The sequence below is a fragment of the Lepus europaeus genome, chromosome 3 (genome assembly GCF_033115175.1).
Source record: "Lepus europaeus isolate LE1 chromosome 3, mLepTim1.pri, whole genome shotgun sequence".
NCBI classification, from domain to species: domain Eukaryota; kingdom Metazoa; phylum Chordata; class Mammalia; order Lagomorpha; family Leporidae; genus Lepus; species Lepus europaeus.
Window position 1 is genome coordinate 17,851,653 of NC_084829.1, and position 26,666 is coordinate 17,878,318.

The window sequence follows — 26,666 nt, forward strand, 5'->3', positions numbered from 1 at the left end:
GTCCTTGCCTTGTAACTGAGTCAAGCTGATTGTCAAAATTTTGTTTTTCTTCCCCATAATCGTGCTTAAATGTCCACTGCCACCAGCCCTTTCCAGTTTTTCTTCTCTTGGAGACCCCCCCACTCCTGTCCACTCTGCTTGCAGGTCTCTGACTTAAATAAATCTCGCTTTTCTCTCTGCCTTGTCTGCTTGGGCACTCTTCTTCCATGTGAGGCAAAGATCCGAGGTTATTTTTTCACCCATAACACGAGTGTAGGGCCTACTGCCTCTTGTCACAGGTCACTTTTGTGGTGGCTGTGGATAAGATACCAGGTTAGGGGCTGGCACTGTAGTGTAGTAGATTAATCCTCTACCTGCAGCGCCTGCATCCCTTATGGGCACTGGTTCGAGACCCGGCTGCTCCTCCTCCAATTCAGCTCTCTGCTATGGCCTGGGAAAGCACTAGAAGATGGCTCAAGTCCTTGGACCCCTGCACCCATGTGGGAGACCGGAAGAAGCTCCTGGCTTCGGATCAGCGTAGCTCCAGCTGTTGCTGCCATTTGGGGAGTGAACCAGTGGACGGAAGACCTCTTTGTCTCTCCCTCTCACTGTCTCTAACTCTAGCTCTCAGATAAATAAATAAAATCTTAAAAAACAAAACAAAAAAATCAGGTTAGTGACTGCAGAGACATCTGACCATCTCCAGAGACTCATCAGAGTAGATGAGATACCCATTTCTACTAAAATTGGTTGTGTTGTGTTTTCCTCTTGAGGTTTCTCTGGAGAGTGACAACTGTGTGGTAAGGTAGGAGACAGTGGCCCTGTCCTGAAGGACCTCATGAAGTAGCTCCTCTCTGAGACAGTCCCGTTTGTCCCAGTTGTCTTGAGCTGAGAACAAGGAAGACCCAAAATGGCAGGGGGAACCAATCGTAAAAATTTGCTACAGGATTTTATAACAACAACAGCTGAGCCTATGAGAAAGTGGACACCTGTTCAAAATAACCTATGAATTGGATCTGGGGCTGCATTGATTTTGGTATCTCTTAGAGCTGAGATTATGAAATCTAAGGGGAAATGACATGGGATTTGATTCCTTGATGAAGAATTGATCCAGGCACAGTGCTGGGAACCCTGAAGACTGCTACAGACACCGAGTCACACCCACCAATAAGTTGTTGGCTTTGGCTCTCACACCCCTTGCGCGTCTTAGCTACACCTCTCCCCTGCACTGTGTTGACACTTCTGCCAGTTTCTGTTTGACTTGGGTGCTTGAGGCCTCCCTCACCTCCGCATGCACAGAAACAATGAGGAAGGAATCCACATATTTGAGTTTTGAGAGCTGAATTTCAGTTATATTAGAAGTTGTAGCTCCTGGGGTAGGCGTTTGGCATAGTAATTAAGGTCACTCACATCCCATCTTGGAATGCCTTGGCTTGAGCCCCAGCTCTGCTGCTGATTCCAGCTTCCTGCTGTTAGGGGCTGGGTTTGGGCCCAAGTTAATTTTCCAGGCTCTTGCCTTTTGCTTAGAGAAGAATTCTCTTTTTTTTTTTTTTTTTTTTTTTGACAGGCAGAGTGGATAGTGAGAGAGAGAGACAGAGAGTAAGGTCTTCCTTTTGCCATTGGATCACCCTCCAATGGCTGCCGTGGCCAGCGCGCCGCGCTGATCCAAAGGCAGGAGCCAGGTGCTTCTTCTGGTCTCCCATGGGGTGCAGGGCCCAAGCATTTGGGCCATCCTCTACTGCACTCCCTGGGCCATAGCAGAGAGCTGGCCTGGAAGAGGGGAAACTGGGACAGAATCTGGCGGCCGGACTGGGACTAGAACCCAGTGTGTCAGCGCCGCAAGGCAGAGGATTAGCCTGTTGAGCCACGGCGCCGGCCCTAGAGAAGAATTCTAAATAGAGGCAAACATGGCATGCAGTGTGATAAACTTTACTTACAAAGTGAGAAAAAATACACAGGCCCATTAGGGCTTTATTAAGAGAGATTGGGCAAAAGAAAGGGCAGTATCACACTCTGCTCTGAGTTCAGGAGGAGCAGAGGGTGCACTTCTGCTCTTCCGAGATTTTTATGAGCTTAGAAAAATGGAAGTGTGTACGTGGTACTGTTATGCCCAGTTTGATTGTCCCCAAAGACCACCAGGGAGCCGATGCTGCTGTAAAACACATGAGAATTTTATTGCACGCTCAAGTCTGGACTTCCAACCATCACCAACACAGTGGATCTGAATCAAGAGCCCCAACTCTTCAGTTAAGAGGATTTTTATATGGTTTTCAGAGACATTCTACACATTTTAGCATTATTCAGCAAATCCTGTCATTTTATGGGAAATTTATAAAACATCTCTTAAAAATGATTAGTGCATGCAGTGGTGGGAACAGACCTAGTAAAGGTGGTTGGATGGCTTTGGGGTTGATGCTTTTAAAAATGATTGGATAAAATCAATCCCATTAAGGTAGCATGTACCAATGCCATCTTACTAGTCAAAGTGATCAGTTTAAGTTCATAATTGACCATAAAGATAGGATTAAGTGTCGAAGGGATTGCATAAACAAGACTAGTGTCTGCTAATACTAATTGATAGAATTAAAAAGGAGAGAACTATGCAACATGGGAAGTGGGATACACAGCAGACTCATAGAATGACAGATATCCTAAACAGCACTCTGGCCTCAGAATCAGCCCTTAAGGCATTCGGATCCAACTAAAAAGCCCATGAGAGTTTCTCAGGCATTGAATGCCAAGACACTGTGGCAAAAAAAAAAAAAAATGACCTAAATGAAAGATCTCTGTGAGTGAGATTCCAGCAGAAAGAATGGGCCATCAAAAAAAGAGGTACCTTTCTCTGAAGGGAGGAGGGAAAATTCCATTTTGACTATGACCTTGTCTAAATAAGGTTGGAGCTGGTGAACTCAAGAGGCTTCCATAGCCTTGGCAGCTCATGACAAGAGCCTAGGGTGATTACTGACATCATAATAAGAGTGTCAATTGTTAAATCAACAACGGGAGTCACTGTGCACTTACTCCCCATGTAGGATCTCTGACTTTAATGTGTTGTACTATGCAAATTAATGATAAAACTAGTCTTCAAACAGTACTTTATACTTTGTGTGTCTGTGTGGGTGCAATCTGTTGAAATATTCACTTAGTATAAACTAAGTTGATCTTCTATATATAAAGATAATTAAAAATGAATCTTGATGAAGAATGGGATGGTTGTGGGTGGGAGGGAGGTTATGGGGGGAAAAGCCACTATAATCCAAAGTTGTACTTTTGAAATTTATATTTGTTAAATAAAAGTTTAACAAAAATAAAGTGATTGGCTAAAACATATGGCCCGAGCTGCTAGGGTGTACGTGCCAAACTGCAAGGTTGTTTGTTGAGTTATCAATCACCTTGACTGCCTGAAGAGACATCTGGAACTTTAGGTATTTTCCTGCTATCTGCTGATTGGCTGTTGCTAGAGGAGGTCACTGTAAGAGGAGTTGTTGGCACATTTTTTTCTTTTTCAGGAACTTTCGACCTAGGGTTCAGGGCCCGGTCAGTCATGAGTTACAAGATGGAGGCCTAGTCTAAAATAGCTGTGCCTTGATCCAGGCTTGGGTTTCTCAGTACCACCCCCAAGTCCCAGGTAAGAGGAGGTACTTCCTGGGGAGGAGTCTCCTGATTGACAGGTAGATGATCATGGCAACACAGAGCGAAGGAGGTGTGGCTTCCAGCTCATGAATGTAAAATGATCTCCCTAAGCCGTCCCACGTCATGCTAATGTGCATCCGGGGTGGGGGGCAGATGATGGCTCAAGCACTTGGGTCCCTGGCACCCCTGTGGGAGATGGAGTTCTGAGCTCCTGGGTGCACCTTAGCCCAGTCCCAGCTCTGGGGGCTTTTGGAGAATGAAACGTTGGACAGCCCGTCTCTGTCTCTCTATGTCTGCATGTTTGTCCCTTTGTCCGTTCTTTCATTCTTTTTCTTTCTTTTCTCTTCTTAGATTTATTTATTCGAGAGGCACAGAAAAGAGGTCTTCCATCCACTGGTTCACTCCTCAGATAGCCACGATGGCTGGAGCTGGGCCGATCCAAAGCCAGGAGCTTCTCCAGGCTTTTCATGTGGGTGCAGGGGCCCAAGCACGTGGGCCATCTTCCACTGCTTTCCCAGGCCATTAGCAGGGAGCTGGATTGGGACTCGAACTGGTGCCCATATGAGATGCTGGCACTGAAGGTGGAGGCTTAACCTACTAGGCCATAGTGTTGGCTCCTCACTCTGGTTTTCTTCAAATAAGTAAAATAAAAATTGTAATATGCCGTTACACATCTATAGTGAATACACATATGCAGATGTTTACAAATGCACAAACAGAAGCAGATTTTACAGATTTATTTTAAAACTTTTAGATTGTAGACTGCATTTTTGTGGCAAAGGAATTTCTATATTAGTTTGCCAGAGTGGTTTCCAGTCATCCAAGTGGTGGTTTATTTCTTGCTGGGCCTGGGGTTCCTGGAAAAATCTTAGGACAAGACCAAACATCGAGATGGGAGAGGACATTAGTGACCTCATGGGTCTTGTGATAGAGGTTACTTTGAAGTCATTGAAGCAGGACAAAGAAACCTTATGGTAAGGGAGGGAGCCTGCAAGACTGTGGGAGGCTACGGCCAGATAGACTCTAGTAGCTACTTCAGAGGTGCTGTGTAGGGGCTGGATTTCAGGAGCTATTTTCCCAGCATCTCTAGGCTTTGGGGTGTGTTAGGTATCTTACCACTCCTGACTGGCACACAAAAAATTGTAGGGTGATCTCCTAGTCTTTTTTTTTAAAGATTTGTTTGAAATCCAGAGTTACAGAGGGAGAAGACAGATCTTCCATCCTCTAGTTTACTCCTCAGATGGTCACATTGGCCAGTGCTGGGCCAAGAGCTTCATCCAGGTCTCCCATGCAGGTGACAGAGGCCCAAACACTTAGGCAATCTCCTGCTGCTCTTTCCCAGGCCGTTAGCAGGGAGCTGGATCGGAAGTGGGGCAGCCAGGGCAAGAACTGGTGCCCATATGGGATGCTGGCATTGCAGGTGGAGGCTTTACCGGCTACATCACAGCTCTGGCTTCAGAGTGATCCCTTTCTTGTGCATCATAAAACATCATGGCTGACAAATCTACATTACAAGGGAGGATACCAAGAGAAAAGCATAACAAGTTTATTTGATCCCAGGTTTTTTTTTTTTTTTTTTTTTTTTGACAGGCAGAGTGGACAGTGAGAGAGAGAGAGAGACAGAGAGAAAGGTCTTCCTTTTTTGCCGTTGGTTCACCCTCCAATGGCCGCCGCGGCTGGTGTGCTGCGCTGATCCGAAGCCGGGAGCCAGGTGCTTCTCCTGGTCTCCCATGGGGTACAGGGCCCAAGGACTTGGGCCATCCTCCACTGCACTCCCTGGCCACAGCAGAGAGCTGGCCTGGAAGAGGGGCAACCGGGACAGAATCTGGCGCCCCGACCGGGACTAGAACCTGGTGTGCCGGCGCCGCAAGGCGGAGGATTAGCCTATTGAGCCACGGCACCGGCTTGATCCCAGTTTTACATGACAGATTTTCAGACTGAAGATCCAAAGACCCGAGGTGAATTATGACACCTCTGGTGTCAAAGGGATCTACCATTGTTCATGTGTGGCAGGAGAAACTGAGTCTGAGTTTGTTGTTCTAACAGAATTGATGTCAATGAAGTGAGGCTTCCTGGGCTTTGCCTTGCTCACTTGTGGTTTGGGAAAATGAGTGATGAATAGGGTCCATTCCTGGATAGCGATGGTGTGGAGCTGTGCTGGGGTGGGGTCAGTTACTGAAGGTTGAAGTTACAATGGAATTTAGGGATGGACAGATCCAATTCCCAGGGAGTTGGTTCACAGGATACACAAGGAAATGCACGCTGATCAAGTCAAAGTGAATATTCAAGCCTTTGGCTATTGTAATTGTAACAGATAGAGTGAAATTTTTAAAATAGGTACTGGACCAATCTCAGATCTTAGTGAATCTGAGTTTTGGCCACCAACATCAGCATCAACCCTCAAGAGAAAAATCATGAAAGAATAACAAAACGTACCTATGGTTCTCAGGAGGAGGGAAAAACTGGTATAGAACAACCCCAAAAACTGGTCGGAGGAGTTACTGTGTAACCCCCCTAAACAGGGCCCGCTCACCTGTTACACGGAGGCCAATCACTGCCCTGGAGCAGTGGAAGGAAGCAGGCTTTAATTTCAGAGCACACAGCAAGGCAGCTCTCACTTCATTCCCAGGTGCCCCTTAGGGGTTAAGGCTCTTCGGGATCAAAGTGGAGGCTGAGAGAGGTATGTTCAACCCATGTCCAAGTTCCTGATTGGCCTGTGACGCTCATGGCATTCTGTGATTGGTCAGCACTAATGTGTTCTTTATGATGAGAAACTGGGCTTCAGTCTGGGATCTACATGCAGGTAGTATTAATTTCCACCTTAGGCCTGGAATTCTGCAACCCTTCCTACCCACAAAACAAACCTCCTGAGATAATACTGACCATCAAGATGTTAATTATTGTAGAAGCAAATGACCCCATGGGTCCTTTGATAGCTGCATCACTCAGTTCAGTGAGTTAATCTTAGTAAGGTTGACTCGCAATTGTAAAAACCTTAAGGAAGGGAAACTGGGGCTGGAACCTGGAGATAATTTGCATCTGTAGTTAAGGTTCTTACATAAGGGTTCAGTTTCAAAACCAAGGAGCTATTAACCAGGGGCTGTCATGTGAAGGAGCTGTTTTGTTGAGAGTGTCATCAAGGACTTGAGGAACCCTCTGTCGAATGGTTTCTCAGATTAACTAATTTAGGAGCAGTATAATTGGTTTTAAGTGCTGCAGAGAGCAGGAGGATGTTTGAGTTGATAAGAGACCCACAACTCGCTATGGGACAATAATAGATGGCCGTGCAGAACTCAGACACACACAGCAAGTTATTCCTGAGGGAGACACACAGTCTAGTGGACCAGATAAGACGCTGTGATGTGTTTTCATTTCAATAAGATGGAATGGCCCAATTTCCCCACAAATGCCGAATGGAGAATGCCAGAGGAAGCAGCTGGGAGGCCAGCCCCGTGGGACTAGCTCTGTGGTGACTGGTAGACTCACTGCTCTGCATGCCCATTACCCATGATGCTGAGCGCTGTGATCAAGGGAGCACCTTCTGCCTAGAACTGGAGCTACAGAGAAGCCTTCCCAACGTTGGCATTTCTGCTCCTGCCTCCTGTGGGTCTCATAGACCCTAATAAAAACATTAGGCTAATTAACGAGAAAATGAGGAAAAGCACAGGGGAAAGTCATTCCAAGAAGATGGAAAGTTTTAAACAGTTATTAAGCAATGTAATGAATTCAGAAAATATTGATGGTGTGAAACGAGGAGAAAAATAAGTTAGAGGCTCATCCCAGCAGGTTGGAAACCATTAGTTGGTCAGTAAGAAAAGGACCTGAATGACATGAAAATTGTTGGGGTTAAAAATATAGATTTTAAAACAGCAGATTGAAAGTGGAGTGGACCAAAAGAATATCCTACTTATCCTACTGGTTCCCCAGTGTTAAAGGGTTCTAAAAAGGCTTGCTACATTGACTCCAAATTAGAGAAATTTAAAAAGTCATAAGTCAGAGATTACAATGAGAATATGACCAAAATTTGCCTAGGATAATAAGCAGACTAACCCAAGTCAAGATTCAGAAAAGGACCAGGGTTCCTTGGCCAAACCTTCTACTGGGAACCAAGCCTTCTGCACAGGAGAAGGTCAGATGGTTTGGCAGTAGGGAAGTAAATAAAGTTCATGGCGCTAGAACATATGGAGTAGCAGTAAGCAAGACAGAAGAGTATAGAGATTGGGAACCCCAAGATGATAGGCACAACCACCTCATTAATGAGGCAGAGAATCCTATATTAATCTCCATTCTCCATTTGGCTCTTGAACCCCTAGATTGGAATGTCACAGGGACTATTGCATGGCTTGAGTCCCTGTAAGTTGGGGTTGCCTACTATGGCTCTAGGACTTTTCAAATCTCAGGCTTTCATGAATATTATCTCTGATGTGGAAAAGGGGATGGATCTTTAAGATGAATCTGGACAGGTTGAACAGTTATAGCCCGACCAACTTTTCCCTGGACACTCCAAACTGTAGGGTAGTTGTCTATGTCAGAGGGAGGCATACAGTCTCCCCTGGTCCTATATGAACTATGGTCTTCATTTGGGCCTGGAGGTTTCTACCTAGAAAAGCTGCTGGGCTTTGTGGTATGACCAAAAGAATTATATCATTCCAGATATATCTCAAAGGTTGGGTGAAACACCTAACTTGTGTGTGGGTTTGGAGTGGGGGAGGATCCTGAGATGCCCTTTGCAGTTGTTACATGAGAAAAGAGGGAGATTACAAGGTTTCCTTCACTATGAGAATCACCCAGGGCTACTGGGTGCTGATCTCCTGTGTTACCAGAGCCTGTAAGGATAGCCCCAGTCCCTTCGGGTCCATGTGGGAAATCTATGCAAAATGCCTGGCTCCAGAGTTCTTGGCCTTTCGGGGGCCACTAAATCTCCAATGATCTCTTCTGCAGATAGTGCGTGGCCCTGGGGATCCGTGTCAACAATCCTTGATGAAGTTTCCACCACCTTTGCAGCAAAAGCACTTTGGAGGTTCCCAGTGGAACCTTGCTGGAGCTGAGATGTCACCAGGGGTACACGCCTCTTTTCCATTCACTCTGTTGGAGATTCCCTCCTGATCTCTGTTATAAAAGACCATGATGGCCCCCTTCAGAGGTTGTCTGGGGTGCTTTCAGGTAGCACTGCAAGTCCTTGGAGTTTTTCCTTAATGTCTGGGGCAGACTAGGTTAGGAATCTGTCTTTCAAAATTACCTGTCCTTTTTAAAAAATTTTTATTTAATGAATGCATTTTTTTCATAGATACAACTTCAGTAATATAGTGGTTCTTTCCCCCATGCCCTCCCTCCACCCAATTCCCATCCCACCTCTCTCATTTTTAGCTTGAATTTATATACAGAGGACCAACTCCGTGTTAAGCATAGATTTCAACAGTTTGCACCCACGCACACACACAACATAGTACAGTTTGAGAACAAGATTTGCAGTCGATTCTCATAGTGCAACTCATTAAGGACAGAGGTCCTATATGGGGAGTAAGTGCACAGTAACTTCTGTTGTTCCTTTAACAATTAACACTCTTATTTATGATGTCAGTGACCATGGGCTGCCAAGGCTATGGAAGCCTTTTGTGACCATAGACTCCATCGGTATTTGGACACAGCCATAAGCAAAGTGGATGTCTCTCCTCCCGTCAGAGAAGAGTACATCCTTCTTTGATGGCCCTTTCTTTCCACTGAGGTCTCACAGAGGTCCTCCATGTATTACCTGTCCTATAGAGTTAAGATCTATTGGAGTATATATCTTTAAAGTCTCCCCCAAATGTTCTAAGAAGACAGAGGGATTTTTCTGTAGCCCTTGAGCAATCTGGCATTAACTTAGTGCAAAGAAGGGCTGGACATAAGGGGCTTCAACCCACTTAGGCCAAATTTCTCTGTTTTCTAGCTTTTAACCAGCCCAGGCAATGGTTCAAAAAATCAGGCATTTTATTTCTTAAGCTCTGGGGATCAAAGGAAACCTGATGTCTGAGGATGTACCCCAAGGGAGTGTTTGCAGTAAGGATGGTTTATTTTCCATCTGGAACAAGAGGATGAAAGCAGAAGCATCCCTTAGCTTTTCTCTCTCCTGAGTTTGAGATATCAAACTTTTTCACTGCCTGTGGTGTTCAGATGTGTGCCGAAGCCCATAGGGAAGAGAAGACAGTACAGGTGTGACTAGCACACATTACCCATGCTCTCTCAGCCTTCCACACTTGTAACTTGGGATATATGTTTGTCAGACCACACTCAGGGAGTGATCAGTTTCCTTTATTTGTGGTATGCTACAACTAGACCTCTGCCCAATCAAATATATACCATTGCTTTGCCTCTTTACATGATGAGAAATGGTTGGTCTATGTCTCTTAACCTTGAATCATATCTTGTGGGTTTGATTATAACAACGAGCCTTCATGAGAAGAGCCTTTGACAATGTTTTGAACTAGAGTTTGGAGGGAAGGTACCAGTCCTGGCTACCAGGGTTAAAAGAGCACAGAGGGGGGCCAGCGTCATGGCGTACTAGGTTGGTCCTCCACCTGTGGCGCCAGCATCCCATATGGGTGCCGGTTCTAGTCCTGGTTGCTCCTCTTCCAGTCCAGCTCTCTGCTGTGGCCCCGGAGGGCAGTGGAGGATGGCCTAAGGGCTTGGGGCCCTGCACCCAAATAGGAGACCAGGAAGAAGCTCCTGGCTTCGGATTGGTGCAGCTCCGTCCATCGCGGCCATTTGGGGAGTGAAACAACAGAAGGAAGACCTTTCTCTCTGTCTTTCTCTCACTGTCTGTAATTCTGTCAAATAAATAAATAAAATCTTTTTTTTTAAATAAAAAGAGTATGGAGGGGGATTAGAAAATTCTACCCAGTGAGTTATCTCTGAGGTATGGACTAGAAAGATAAAGAACCTGAGGGAGGTGGACCCAAAAGAGGGAGAGACTTGAGAAGAAAGGAGGAGTATATCAGAGAACATGCCAGAGGACTTGTCTACACTGGTCCAGGTCACAATAGAGGGGCTCTATACTTAATGAGTTGTCTGAAAGGAAAAGGTTTCCTGGGTCTGCAAAAGTAATACCTAAACTCTGACCCAAAACTAACCAGATGTTTAGGGAAATAGCAACCAACGGGACCAGGAATTTGAGTTTGTAAGACGTGACGGGACAAGGAGAGCATCTAGAGGCTGCAGTGTAGTATGGCAAGTAGAAAAAAAGATGGAGATCTTGCCTGAATGTCTGTTGTAAAGTAAGGAGGCGTTGAGATATGGAAGCCATGGCCTCACTCCAGACTGCACCCAGTCTCACTACCAGATTGATCTTCACAGAAGAACAGAGTGCTGTTCTCAGTCCAGCATCCTAATGGATGTTGGCTTTGGTGTCCACTCAAGGAGCCCTTGAAAAACACCAGCATGTGTTGCCCTGGCCTGAATTTTGCAATTACTTTAAGACCTCGGCCGGCACCGTGGCTTAACAGGCTAATCCTCCGCCTTGCGGCGCCGGCACACCGGGTTCTAGTCCCGGTTGGGGCGCCGGATTCTATCCCGGTTGCTCCTCTTCCAGGCCAGCTCTCTGCTGTGGCCTGGGAAGGCAGTGGAGGATGGCCCAAGTGCTTGGGCCCTGCACCCGCATGGGAGACCAGGAGAGGCACCTGGCTCCTGGCTTCGGATCAGCGAGATGTGCTGGCCGCAGTGGCCATTGGAGGGTGAACCAACGGCAAAAAGGAAGACCTTTCTCTCTGTCTCTCTCTCACTATCCATTCTGCTTGTCAAAAAATAAATAAAAAAAAAAAAAAAAAAAAAAAAAGACCTTTACCCAGCCTTGGGCCACAGGCCAATGCCTGTGAAAAGAGACTGAGTTGGGCAGGAACAGCATTCCCAGAGTTGAGATGAGAAGTATAAAGGATGAAGCCTCTAGTTTTAAAGCTCATGGGAACTCCAAAAGAGCAGGTTATGAACACCCAAGTCTTGGGTAAAGTAAGAAGTCCCTGGGGAATGAGCACCCATGGCTTTGTTCCAAGCTGAGTCCAGTCTCAATAGTGCCACTCCCTGCAGGAAGTGTTGCTTCCCAGTCCAACACCCTTCCAGTTGGAGTCTGGGTCCAACCCAGCAATGGGGTGTCACTCAGGATCCGTCAGTCATCTCGGGGTGTTCTCCCAGTCCATCATAAAGGGCTGATCCAAGAGAGTGGGGAGGTTTAGAACAGTCTCAGCTCCAAGGGATTTCTCCAGCCCTAGTGAGCAAGTCTGACCCTAGTCTTCAAATTGGCAGGTTCTTTAACTGTTTTTAACTGGCAGGGACCAGGGACCTGGTGTTCTTGAGAGTTGCTATGGAGGAGAATGAGTCTCTCCAAACAGCAGAAGCAAAAGCTGTTGGCTTGCTCACCGCTCCATCAAGGTTATCAGTGCTGGTTTGAATCAGATTTGAGTTGGCTCCAAGTCACTGCACCATGTTGTTATGGCAATGAAGGCAATCCTGGTTATTGTCTCCCATAGAAGAAGAATTTCCATGTGAACAGGGACAGTGAGCAAAGTAAGATTGGAGAAGTCTCCTCCTGCACAGAGACATAGATAATATGTGAGAATGGGAGCAGGATTTATTTAAAGGGATCCCACTAATGAATGTGGGCAGCCTCATGAGAATTGTGCCCTGTCCCAGTTCAGTTTCCCCCTTTATTGGGTAGGGTGGTGCCCTAACTGAATATACATGTGGGTGGAGTTTGGGTGGGGTTCAGTGTGTGTGGTCATCTCTAGAAAGGAATAGGCTGGAGAGTGGTGTGAATAAATTCTCTTTTGGATAGTTCTTTGAGAAACATTTAATGACCAAGTCCTGTGAGCGCCTCCCAGCTATGGCTACTGGGAGTTTGGAGTAGAGAATGTAAATGATTCTTATTTTTTAAAATTTTATTTGTATATATTTCATATATACATATTTAGGAATATACTGAAACTTGCCCCACACCCTCCCTCCCACCCATGTTCCAATCCTGCCTCCTCTTCCCTCTCACGTTCCCACTCTTAATTTAGACAAAATCTATTTTCAGTTTACTTAATGATCATATAGTTAACCCTACACTAGGTAAGAGTTCAACAAATAATATGAAGAGAAAAAAAAACCACTTTTCCTCAACTGAAAAGGACTGTAAACAATCATCGTATCTCAAAATGTCTATTTCACTCTAATACATTACATCTCATGTACTCTATTACACTTGGATCAGGGAAAACATGTCTTTTTGGAATTGGCTTATTTCATTAAGTATAATGGTTTCCAGTTGTGTCCATCTTGTTACAAAAGACAGGGTTTATTTATTTATTTATTTACAGCTGAATAGCACTCCATTTGTGTGTGTATGTGTATACACCCTAATTTCTTTATCCAAGCAACAGTTGATGGACATGCGGATTGATTCCTTAGCTGAGCTATTGTTAATTCTGCTGCAATTAACATAGGGGTACAGGTCATTCTTTCATATACTGATTTCTTTTGCTTTGGGTAAATTCCCAGGGGTGGGATGTCTGGATCATATGGTAGGTCTATATATTCAGGTTTCTGAGGTATCTCCATACTGTCTTCCACAGCGCTTGTACCAGTGTACATTTCCAGCAGTAGTGGATCACGGTACCTTTTTCACGATATCTTTGCCGGAATTTGTTGTTTTTTGATTTCTGTATGTGAGCCATTCTAACTGGAGTGAGGTGAAACCTCACTGTAGTTTTAATTTGCATTTCCCTGATGGCTAGTAATCCCGAACATTTTTTTAGGTGTCTGATGATCATCTGAATTTCCTCTCTTGAAAAATGTCTGTTCAGGTCCCTTGCCCATTTCTTAACTGGATTGTTTGGTTTGTTGTTGTTGAATTATTTGAGCTCTTTATAGATTCTGGATGTTAACCCTTTATCAGTTGCACTGTTTACAAATATTTTCTCCCAATCTATTGGTTGCCTCTTCACTTTGCTGAGTGTTTCTTTTGCAGTACAAGCTTCTCAGCTTGATGTAATCCCATTTGTCAGTTTTGGCTTTGATTGCCTGTGCTTCTGGAGTCTTTTCCAAGAAGTATTTGCCTATGCCAATGTCTTGCAGGGTTTCCACAATGTTCCCTAGGTCTTTATACATTTTGAATGGATTTTTGTGTGGTGGAAGGAAAGGGTTTAGTTTCACACTTCAGCATGTGGCAATCCAGTTTTCCCAGCACCATTTATTAAAGAGACTGTCCTTGCTCCAGGGATTGATTTTAGGTCCCTTGTCAGAGATAAGGTGGTTGTAGACACATGGATTGATTTCTGGAGTTTCTGTTCTGTTCCATTGTGCTATGTGTTGGTTTTGTGCCAGTTCCAGGCCATTTTGATTGTAACTGCCCTGTAGTATGCCTTGAAATCAGGTATTGTGATGCCTCCAGCGTTGCTTTTGTTATATAAGATTGCTTTAGCTATTCAGGGTCTCTTGTGTTTCCATATGAGTGTTCACAGACCTAGAAAAAATGATGCTAAGAACGTCACTGATATTTTGGTATTGCATTGACTCTGTAAATTGCCTTCAGAAGTATGGACATTTTGATGATACTAAGTACTACAATCCATGAACACGGAAGATTTTTCCATTTTTAAATATCTTCTATTTCTTTAGTGTTGTGTAATTTTCATTGTGCGATCTTTGTCAACCTTGGTTAAATTTATTCCAAGGTATTTTATTCTCTTTGGAGCTATGTGAATGGGACTGATCTGCAAAGTTCTTAGTCATGACATTATGTATACAAAGGCTATTTATTTTTCCGTATTGACTTTATATGCTGCCACTTTACTAAACTCTTTTATAAGTTCCAATAGTCTCTCAGTGGAGGCTTTGATCTCCTATATATAGAATCATGTCATCGCAAATAGGGATAGATTTTTTTTTTCATTTATTAAACTTTTATTTAATGAATATAAATTTCCAAAGTACAGCTTATGGGTTACAATGGCTTCCCCCCTCTCATAACTTCCCTCCCACCCGCAACCCTCCCCTTTCCTGCTCCCTCTCCCTTTCCATTCACATCAAGATTCATTTTCAATTCTCTTTATATACAGAAGATCAGTTTAGTATATATTAGGTAAAGATTTCAAGTTTGCCCCCATATAGCAACACAAAGTGAAAAAAAATACTGTTTGAGTACTAGTTATAGCATTAAATAACAGTGTACCGCACATTAAAGACAGAGATCCTACATAATATTTTTTTAAAAAATTAATTAATTTTCTATGCCATCTCCAATTTAACACCAGGTTTTTTTTTTTTCATTTCCAATTATCTTTATATACAGAAGATCAATTCAGTATATATTAAGTAAAGATTTCATCAGTTTGTACCCACGCAGAAACACAAAGTGTAAAAATACTGTTTCAGTACTAGTTATAGCATCATTTCACATTAGACAACACATTAAGGACAGATCCCACATGGGATGTAAGTACACAGTGACTCCTGTTGCTGACTTAACAATTTGACACTCTTGTTTATGGTGTCAGCAATCTCCTTAGGCTCTAGTCATGAGTTGCCAAGGCTACGGAAGCCTTTAGAGTTCGCTGACTTTGATCTTATTCCGATAGGGTCATAGTCAAAGTGGAAGTTCTCTCCTCCCTTCAGAGAAAGGTACCTCCTTCTTTGATGGCCCCGTTGGGATAGATTAATTTTTCCTTTCCAATTTGTATCCCTTTGATTTCTCTTTCTTGCCTGATGGCTCTGGCTAAAACTTTCCAGGACTGTATTGAACAGCAGTCGTGAGAGTGAGCATCTTTGTCTGGTTCCAGATCTTAGGACTGCTTCCAGCTTTTCCCCATTCAATAGGATGCTGGCCATTGATTTCTCATGAATTGCCTTGATTGTGTTGAGGAATTTTCCTTCTATACCCCTTTTGCTTGGTCTTGATGAATGATCTTTCTGATGTGTTGTTGGATTCGATTAGCTAATATTTGTTGAGGATTTTTACATCTATGTTTATGAGGGAAATTGGTCTGTAGTTCTCTTTCTCTGTTGTATCTTTTTCTGGCTTAGGAATTAAGGTGGTGCAGGCTTCATAGAAGGAGAATTGGGAGGATCCCCTGCTTTTCAAGTGTTTTGAATAGCTTGAGAATAATTAGACATATTCTTTCTTAAATGACTGGTAGAATTCAGCAGTGAAACTGTCCAGTCCTGGGCTTTTCTTTGATTGGAGGTCTTTATTACTGATTCAGTTTCTGTCTTGGTTATTGGTCTGTTTAGGTTTTCTATGTCTTCGTGACTCAATTTTGGTAGAGTGTATGTTTTTAAGAATATCCATTTCTTCTAGGTTTCCCAGTTTGTTGACATACAGCTCTTTGTAGTAATTTCTGATGATTCTTTTTATTTCTGCATTGTCTGTTGTTACATTTCCTTTTGCATCTCTAAGTTTATTGATTTAGGTCTTCTCCCTCTTTCTTTTGGTTAGTTGGGTAAATGATGTGTCAATTTTGTTTGTTTTTTCAAAAAACCAGCTCTTCATTCATTTTTGTATTTTTGTTTCAATTTTATTTCTTCTCTATTTCTTTTCTTTTCTCCTACTAGTTTTGGTTTTGGCTTGCTGCTGTTTTTCTAAGTCCTTGATGCATTGATAGCTCTCTTTTTTGGTACATTTCTAATTTCTTGATATAGGCACTGATTGCTGTAAACTTTCCTCTTAACACTGCTTTTGCTGTATCCCATAAGTTTTGATAAGTTGTATTGTCTCATTTGTTTTCAGAAACTTTGACTTCTCTTTTGATTTCTTCATTCAAGAGCATGTTGTCTAGTATCCATGTGTTTGCGTATGTTCTAGAGATTCTTGAGTTGTTGTTTTCTAGCTTCATTCCATTGTGGTAAGAGAAAATGCATGGTATGATTTTGATTTTTTTTTTTACTTTTCTTGAATGTGGTCTATCCTAGAGAAAGCTCCATGTACTGGTGAGTAAAATGTGTATTCTGCAGCTGTAGGATGAAAAATTCTGTAGATATCTGTTAGGTCAATTTGGCCTATAGTGTCAATTAACACTGTTGTTTCCTTGCTGATTTTCTCTCTGGTTGATCGGTCCATTGCTGAAAGTGGAGTATTGAAGTCCCTCATTACTATTGTATGGGAATCTATGTCTCCCTTCACATCCATTAACATTTCTTTTAAATAGCCAGATGCCCTGTAATTAGGTGCATATATGTTCATAATAGTTACATCTTCCTGTTGAGTTGATCTTTTAATCATTTTTTTAAGGGAAAGAGTTTATTGGGGGAAACCCAACAGACTGGAGGGAAGGGGCAAAGAAGGAGAAAGAGAGAGGAGAATGTAAAAGAAAAAGACAGAGACAGAGGTCAGGAGACAGAAAGGAAGAGAGAGAGAGATAGAGCCACATGCTCAGGAGCAGGTCCTTTTAAAACTTTGCTGGGGGCAGGCAGGGAAGTAGGAGCAGTGAATCCTATCAGGATGGGGGTGGGGCTGACACTGGTGGTTGGGCCATGTGGCCACCTGGTTTCCAGCAATGGTGGCAAGCGCTAGAACCTAGGATGGTGTAGATAGCGCCATGGATAAGACTGTGCCATTTTACTAACATTCCTCCCTTTTGTTTTTTATAAAGCAGGAGTTGTATGGGATTACATTAGTCCCAAAAGTCCACGAGGGGTGGAGGGACAATGATCTGTCTTTAAAGCTACTTCTTGCTGACATGGGGTGATGAGGTACTCTTTGCTAGCATGGGGCAATGTCTCAAACCTCTGTCTCCTGATCTGTTAATCTTTATGTAGTGCCCTTCGTTGTCCCTTTATTTAAGATTTATTTATTTATTTATTTGAAAGTAGAGTTACACAGAGAGGCAGAAAGAGAGGTCTTCCATCAGCTGGTTCACTTCCCAAATGGCCATAATGGCCAGAGCTGTGCTGATCTGAAGCCAGGAACCAGGAGCTTCTTCTGGGTCTCCCACATGGGTGCAGGGGCACAAGGACTTGGGCCATTTTCTACTGCTTTCCCAGTCCATAGCAGAGAGCTAGGTCAGAAGTGAAACAGCCAAGACTCAAACTGGCACCCATATGGGATGCCGGCAGTACAGTCAGCAGCTTTACCTGCTATACCGCAGCGCTGGCCAGCTTTGTCCCTTTTAATAGGTTTTGTGTTAAAGTCTGTTTTGTCTGATATTAGGATGGCTGTACCAGCTCTTTTTTGGTTTCTGTTAGCATGGAATATCTTGTTCTATCCTTTAACTTTCAGTCTGCATGCATCTTTTGTGGTGAGATGTGTTTCTTTTCTTTTTTTTATTTGACAGGTAGAGTTACAGACAGTGAGAGAGAAAGACGGAGAGAAAGGTCTTCCTTCCATTGGTTCACTCCCCAAATGGCCACAACGGCTGGAGCTATGCTGATCCTAAGCCAGGAGCCAGGTGCCTCCTCCTCCCATGCGGGTGCAGGGGCCCAAGCACTTGGGCCATCCTCCACTGCCCTCCTGGGCCACAGCAGAGAGCTGTACCAGAAGAGGAGCAACAGGGACTAGAACTTGGCACCCATATGTGATGCCAGTGTCGCAGGTGGAGGATTAACCTAGTGTGCCAGCACACCAGCCCTGAGATATGTTTCTTATAGGCAGTAAATAGATGGATTTTGTTTTTTAATCCACTCTGCAAGTTTATATCTTTTTTGTTTTTTAATTCACTCTGCCAGTTTATATTTTTTAACTGGAGAGTTGAGGCCATTTACATTCAATGTTACTATTGATAAGAAATGACTTTGCCCTGCCATTTTTCCATAAATATTCCGATTCTTTACTTTGAATTTCCTATGTACTTTTACTGGGAGATTTTCTGCCTTCACCTTCTTTCATAGTGATGACCATGTATCTGTGTGTAACACATCCTTAAGCATCTTTTCTAAGGCTGGGTGAGTGGTGACAAATTCTTCCAATTTCTGTTTATTATGGAAGGTCTTTATTTCACCTTCATTCCTAAGTGGGAGCTTTACAAGTATTCTGGGTTGACATATTTTTTCTTTTTAAGACTTGAAATATATCTTGCCATTCTCTCCTAGCTGTAGGGTTTTTGATGAGAAGTCAGCTGTGAGTTTAATTGGAGATTCTCTGAAAATAAACTGGCATTTCTCTTGTGTACAGTTTAGAATATTTTGTTTTACTGTTGAAAGTTTGACTAAAATGTGTCATGATGATCTTTTCTGGTCATGTCTGTTATGACTTCTATGTACTTCTTCTATTTGGACATCCCTTTCTTTCTCCAAATTGGGTTAGTTGTCTGTAATCATATCACTAAACAGTCCTTCTAGCCCATTCTCTTTCCACACCTCAGGAAACTCCCAAGGCATGTATGTTGGGTCATTTGATGGTATCCCATAGATCTCCAACACTTTTTTAAAGTTGTCTATTTTTTGGACTATGATTTCCAAAAATTTGTCTTCTCATTTGGATATTCTTCTGCCTCACCAAGTCTGATGTTAAGACTTTCCACCACATTTTTTATTTCATCTATTGAATTCTTCATTTCTGGAGTTTCATTTTGATTTCTCTTTAAAATCTCAATTTCATGGGAGAAATTTTTGTTCATGTCATGTATGGTTTTCTTTAGTTCATGAGTTTGTTTGATTGCTTTTGAGTGATCCTATGATTAGTTTTTAAAATTTTATCTCTATGAATCTTGATGTGAATGGAAGGGGAGAGGGAGCAGGAAAGGGGAGGGTTGCGGGTGGGAGGGAAGTTATGGGGGGGGGGAAGCCATTGTAATCCATAAGCTGTACTTTGGAAATTTATATTCATTAAATAAAAGTTTAAAAAAATACATTTTATTTCTGACATTTCCTCAATCTCTTCATCTTCTTATTCTAATATTGAAATGTTGTGTTTCTTTGTTATTTATTCTTGAATTTCTGCATGTGTTTTTAGGTATTTGTGGAGTTTTATTTTTTTCCTCCAGTGGCTTTTATCTTTGAGCTATGCCTCTGTGGCTTTTTGGAATGTCTGCACTTTGCGTGACTGCCAAGAGGTGGGTGTAGCCAGGGAGCTCTGATCAGTTCTCCAGGGTGGGGTGAGTATCTAGGGTAACATGGAAGTTGGGTGTGGTAGATCTCAATGCCCAGGTATTATCCCTCAGTGTGTTCCATACCACCATAATGAACTGCACCAATGTGAAGTCTTCACCGTGAGCGCAGTTTCTACCGCAATGACAAAGGAGCTCTGAGCTTGGGTAGCTGCACCCAGCGATTGCCCAGAGACTGTTACACCCCACAGCTTCTCAAGTAACCACCAAGTCCTCACAGTCTCAGCACACAAGGTTCCCACAGTTGCTGGGTGCAGAGGTTTCTCTCTGCCCTGTCAGTCTGTCCAGTCAACAGAGAGGCAGATGTTCCCTGATATAGTTCCACCTAGGCATCTTGATCCCGGGAGGCTGTGGGCACCTCACTGGCCTGCGTGGTTGCCTAGCCACCTCCCAGCCAGATTCAAAGTCAGTGGGGACTGCAGTTGTTCCCCGGCTCTGGCTCACACACATACACAAGAGCCACTGTGAACATTGTGCTGTCTCCACCACTGTCACCGGTACTGCCAAGAAGATGGCGTCCTGTCTCGGCCAGTTGCTGTGCATGTGCACAAAGTCTTCAGCAGGGCAACCCAAAGTGGTGTCCGCCCTTCCTCAGTTGGGCAGCAGGGAAGTCTGGGTGAGATAAACATGCCCCGTCACTGCCACTGGGTCCATGGGCAGCCACTAGCACCTGCTGGCTCCCAGGGCTCTAATCCAGACTCATGCCACACTCTCCCTCCAGCTCTATCACCACAGGTTGCTGCAGTCTGCTCTCACCTGGCTCTCGGCTGCTGCAGTTGTGCATAAATGGTTCTTAAAAGAGCTTGCTACTGATATAAGCAAGGATGTGTTCATCTTTTTTAAAGATTTATTTTATTTATTTGAAAGAGTTACAGAGAGAGGTAGAGCCGGAGAGAGAGAGAGGTCCTCCATCCACTGGTTCACTCCCCAAATGACTGCAGTGGCTGGAGTTGCGCCGATCTGAAGCCAGCAGTCAGGAGCTTCTTCCATGTCTCCCATGCGGGTACAGGCACTCAGGAACTTGGGCCATCTTCTACTGCTTTCCCAGACCATAGCAAAGAGCTGGATCAAAAGTGGAGCAGCCGGGACTTGAACTGGCATCGATATGGGAAGCCGGCACTGCAGGTGGCGGCTTTATGTCTCACACAAAGACAAGCATTCTAAGTGTAGACATGTGTAAGGTGCACAAAGTGATACAATGTATTTAAAAGGTGAGAAAGTGAACACACATACACATGTGAGTGTGGGTTGCCCTACATAGAGAAATGTGCTTTATCAGTGGATTAGAGGATTGTCCAAAGGGCACAAGGTATGTTGATAAGGGAGAAAGAAATGGTCAGCACTTCCAGCCATGTTCACAGCAAAAGAGAAAGAGCGTTCCACCTGGTTGTCCTCTTTTATGGGGTAGGTGGGGTCTCTGTAAGTATGAAGCCACTTTGGAGTTATATACAAGTTCCACATGGAGCTTAACATCCATATTTTCATGGAGTCCCCCCTTGTGTCCCAGATAAAGCAGGGACATCCCAGGAAATAGGACATTTTGACAGTAGGAGGACAGAATTACATATGGCGTCTTGCAGCAACTTCCAGCTCACGCAGACCTAAACCTGGTTACCCACATCACTGCCTGGGAAACCCAAGGTGATACACATAAGCAGGAGGCCTCTTTCCCCTCAGGACTAACTCTGGAACCATGAGGGGAGATCCTGGACTGTACCATACCCTCACCTACTGACAAAGACCTGGGAATGTGGAGGAAAATTCGAAGGTAGCTGAGCAACATACTGTGTATAAGGATGCCTCAATTCTGATGGAGCGTATTTGGGCCGAACTGCGTGCTGAAGAACTGAGTAGTGGTGAAGCCTGTTTGGGTTTTCACTGACTCATGAGCAGTTAGTTACCAATAGCATTGCTGAGGGTGGTGCCTGAACCAGTCTGGTTAAGTTTCTGCTCCAACCCTAACATTGATATTCTCTGAAAACAGGAAGGCTTAAGGACAAGCGTTCCACCTCAGGTTTGAATAGGTGAGATTCAAAAAGGCGGAGAACTTGGCCTGAAACACATCCCGGATGTCATTATAATCTCATTGCCACGTTGGTAAATCACTCCCATGAGGGGAGGGTTGACAATGGACCTGACAAGCAGCAAGGGAGATCATAAAAGAACAAAAAGAATGTAGTTCTTGGGAGAATTACATTGCCCCTTTCCCAGAAAACTATGAATAACTGCATGGTCCTGCTTATTAGCATACCTCCTCCCAGTTCCCCTTGCCTAAGGCTGGGTGAGTGGTGACAAATTCTTCCAATTTCTGTTTATTATGGAAGGTCTTTATTTCACCTTCATTCCTAAGTGGGAGCTTTACAAGTATTCTGGGTCGACATATTTTTTCTTTTTAAGACTTGAAATATATCTTGCCATTCTCTCCTAGCTGTAGGGTTTTTGATGAGAAGTCAGCTGTGAGTTTAATTGGAGATTCTCTGAAAATAAACTGGCATTTCTCTTGTGTACAGTTTAGAATATTTTGTTTTACTGTTGAAAGTTTGACTAAAATGTGTCATGATGATCTTTTCTGGTCATGTCTGTTATGACTTCTATGTACTTCTTCTATTTGGACATCCCTTTCTTTCTCCAAATTGGGTTAGTTGTCTGTAATCATATCACTAAACAGTCCTTCTAGCCCATTCTCTTTCCACACCTCAGGAAACTCCCTAGGCATGTATGTTGGGTCATTTGATGGTATCCCATAGATCTCCAACACTTTTTTAAAGTTGTCTATTTTTTTTGGACTATGATTTCCAAAAATTTGTCTTCTCATTTGGATATTCTTCTGCCTCACCAAGTCTGATGTTAAGACTTTCCACCACATTTTTATTTGATCTATTGAATTCTTCATTTTTGGAGTTTCATTTTGATTTCCCTTTAAAATCTCAATTTCATGGGAGAAATTTTTGTTCATGTCATGTATGGTTTTCTTTAGTTCATGAGTTTGTTTGATTGCTTTTGAGTGATCCCATGATTAGTTTTTAAAATTTTATTTCTATGAATCTTGATGTGAATGGAAGGGGAGAGGGAGCAGGAAAGGGGAGGGTTGCGGGTGGGAGGGAAGTTATGGGGGGAGGGGGGAAGCCATTGTAATCCATAAGCTGTACTTTGGAAATTTATATTCATTAAATAAAAGTTTAAAAAAATACATTTTATTTCTGACATTTCCTCAATCTCTTCATCTTCTTATTCTAATATTGAAATGTTGTGTTTCTTTGTTATTTATTCTTGAATTTCTGCATGTGTTTTTAGGTATTTGTGGAGTTTTATTTTTTTCCTCCAGTGGCTTTTATCTTTGAGCTATGCCTCTGTGGCTTTTTGGAATGTCTGCACTTTGCGTGACTGCCAAGAGGTGGGTGTAGCCAGGGAGCTCTGATCAGTGCTCCAGGGTGGGGTGAGTATCTAGGGTAACATGGAAGTTGGGTGTGGTAGATCTCAATGCCCAGGTATTATCCCTCAGTGTGTTCCATACCACCATAATGAACTGCACCAATGTGAAGTCTTCACCGTGAGCGCAGTTTCTACCGCAATGACAAAGGAGCTCTGAGCTTGTGGAGCTGCACCCAGTGATTGCCCAGAGACTGTTACACCCCGCAGCTTCTCAAGTAACCACCAAGTCCCCACAGTCTCAGCACACAAGGTTCCCACAGTTGCTGGGTGCAGAGGTTTCTCTCTGCCCTGTCAGTCTGTCCAGTCAACAGAGAGGCAGATGTTCCCCGATATAGTTCCACCTAGGCATCTTGATCCCGGGAGGCTGTGGGCACCTCACTGGCCTGCGTGGTTGCCTAGCCACCTCCCAGCCAGATTCACAGTCAGTGGGGACTGCGGTTGTTCCATCTGCTAGAATCTCTGGCTCACACACATACACAAGAGCCACTGTGAACATTGTGCTGTCTCCACCACTGTCACCGGTACTGCCAAGAAGATGGCGTCCTGTCTCGGCCAGTTGCTGTGCATGTGCACAAAGTCTTCAGCAGGGCAACCCAAAGTGGTGTCCGCCCTTCCTCAGTTGGGCAGCAGGGAAGTCTGGGTGAGATAAACATGCCCCGTCACTGCCACTGGGTCCATGGGCAGCCACTAGCACCTGCTGGCTCCCAGGGCTCTAATCCAGACTCATGCCACACTCTCCCTCCAGCTCTATCACCACAGGTTGCTGCAGTCTGCTCTCACCTGGCTCTCGGCTGCTGCAGTTGTGCATAAATGGTTCTTAAAAGAGCTTGCTACTGATATAAGCAAGGATGTGTTCATCTTTTTTAAAGATTTATTTTATTTATTTGAAAGAGTTACAGAGAGAGGTAGAGCCGGAGAGAGAGAGAGGTCCTCTATCCACTGGTTCACTCCCCAAATGACTGCAGTGGCTGGAGTTGCGCCGATCTGAAGCCAGCAGTCAGGAGCTTCTTCCATGTCTCCCATGCGGGTACAGGCACTCAGGAACTTGGGCCATCTTCTACTGCTTTCCCAGACCATAGCAAAGAGCTGGATCAAAAGTGGAGCAGCCGGGACTTGAACTGGCATCGATATGGGAAGCCGGCACTGCAGGTGGCGGCTTTATGTCTCACACAAAGACAAGCATTCTAAGTGTAGACATGTGTAAGGTGCACAAAGTGATACAATGTATTTAAAAGGTGAGAAAGTGAACACACATACACATGTGAGTGTGGGTTGCCCTACATAGAGAAATGTGCTTTATCAGTGGATTAGAGGATTGTCCAAAGGGTACGAGGTGTGGGGATAAGGGAGAAAGAAATGGTCAGCACCTCCAGCCATGTTCACAGCAAAAGAGAAAGAGCGTTCCACCTGGTTGTCCTCTTTTATGGGGTAGGTGGGGTCTCTGTAAGTATGAAGCCACTTTGGAGTTATATACAAGCTCCACATGGAGCTTAACATCCATATTTTCATGGAGTCTCCCCTTGTGTCCCAGATAAAGCAGGGACATCGCAGGAAATAGGACATTTTGACAAGTAGGAGGACAGAATTACGTATGGCGTCTTGCAGCAACTTCCAGCTCACGCAGACCTAAACCTGGTTACCCACATCACTGCCTGGGAAACCCAAGGTGATACACATAAGCAGGAGGCCTCTTTCCCCTCAGGACTAACTCTGGAAGATCCTGGACTGTACCATACCCTCACCTACTGACACAGACCTGGGAATGTGGAGGAAAATTCGAAGGTAGCTGAGCAACATACTGTGTATAAGGATGCCTCAACTCTGATGGAGCGTATTTGGGCAGAACTGCGTGCTGAAGAACTGAGTAGTGGTGAAGCCTGTTTGGGTTTTCACTGACTCATGAGCAGTTAGTTACCAATAGCGTTGCTGAGGGTGGTGCCTGAACCAGTCTGGTTAAGTTTCTGCTCCAACCCTAACATTGATATTCTCTGAAAACAGGAAGGCTTAAGGACAAGCGTTCCACCTCAGGTTTGAATAGGTGAGATTCAAAAAGGCGGAGAACTTGGCCTGAAACACATCCCGGATGTCATTATAATCTCATTGCCACGTTGGTAAATCACTCCCATGAGGGGAGGGTTGACAACAGACCTGACAAACAGCAAGGGAGATCATAAAAGAACAAAAAGAATGTAGTTCTTGGGAGAATTACATTGCCCCTTTCCCAGAAAACTATGAATAACTGCATGGTCCTGCTTATTAGCATACCTCCTCCCAGTTCCCCTTGCCTGATGTGTGACTCCTTAACCTAAAGCTGACTGAGAAGTGGGTTTACCAGCTAGGCTCCTGCTCCTCTGTTCTCTTGCCCCAATGACTAAAGTGTGTGCAGTTGATGCTCAGCTTTGGTTTTGTGATTGGCTTCATGGCACCGAGTGGACAAAGGGTCTGATTTTGGGGGTCCCTTGCTATTAACAAAGGAAGTGACAACATAGGTAGAAAGACAAAGGAAACCTGGCCATGTAAAGGGATGCCCTTGTTGGGCATGGTGCTATGGAAATTTGAAGGGTGCATTAGGACATGTGCTTTCCCATTGGTAGAAAGCCCTTCTAGGGTCTGAAGGTGACTGCAACTAAGAGCAGATACTCCCATATGGGCGCAGGTTCTAGTTCTAGAACCATTAAATGTGACATCACCTGTGGGATTTTTCATAGGTTCCCTTGATCAGATTCAAGAAATTTCTTTGTATCCTTGACCTGTAAGATGCTTTGAAGCCACAAAAGGGTATGGAATATTCTTTGGCATCTTTTGAGACTGTCATGTGGTTATTTCTCATTCTAGTAACATCGTATATTACATTAATTGACTTAAAAATATTAAAACAACCTGACATTTCTTGAATACGTCCCACTTGGTTTCTGAGAGTTTGTAGATCATCTGTATTATTTCATCTCTATATATTTGCTAGAACTCAGCAGTGAAGCCATCTGGGTCTGGAGTTTTGGTGTGGAAAGATTTTTAATAACTATTTCAATCTCTTTACTTAGTGTAGGTTTATTCAGGTTTTCTGTTTCCTCATGACTCAGTTTTGACAATTTGGATTCATCTAGAAATGTATCCAGTTTACCCAAGTTATCTAATTTGTTATGTAGTTCATGAGATTCCTTTATTTTTCTCTTAATATTTGATGTATTGATAATGTTTCAGGCCGGTGCCATGGTTCAGTAGGCTAATCCTCTGCCTGTGGCGCCGGCACACCGGGTTCTAGTCCTGGATGGGGTGCTGGATTCTGTCCTGGTTGCTTCAGCTCTCTGCTGTGGCCAGGGAGTGCAGTGGAGGATGGCCCAAGTCCTTTGGCCCTGCACCTGCATGGGAGACCAGGAGAAGCACCTGGCTCCTGGCTTCGGATCAGTGCGGTGCGCCGGCCGCAGTGGCCATTGAGGGGTGAACTAATGGAAAAAGGAAGACCTTTCTCTCTGTCTCTCTCTCTCACTGTCCACTCTGCCTGTCAAAAAAAAAAAAAAAAGATACTGTTTCTCTTTCATTATTTTTATGATCCGTGGTTTGTTTTCTTAGTCT

At 43.9% G+C, this 26,666-nt stretch overlaps 1 protein-coding gene across 1 annotated transcript in view; it reads left to right on the top strand.

Annotated features, from left to right (window-relative positions):
• Nucleotides 1–4,503: 4,503 nt before the first annotated feature.
• LOC133756430 (cytidine monophosphate-N-acetylneuraminic acid hydroxylase) overlaps nt 4,504–26,666 on the top strand; it is a 107,247-nt gene continuing 85,084 nt past the window's right edge. Inside the window, exon 1 of the mRNA XM_062187123.1 lies at nt 4,504–4,586. Coding sequence (XP_062043107.1) covers nt 4,504–4,586 — 83 coding nt within the window. The remainder of the gene's footprint in view (nt 4,587–26,666) is intronic.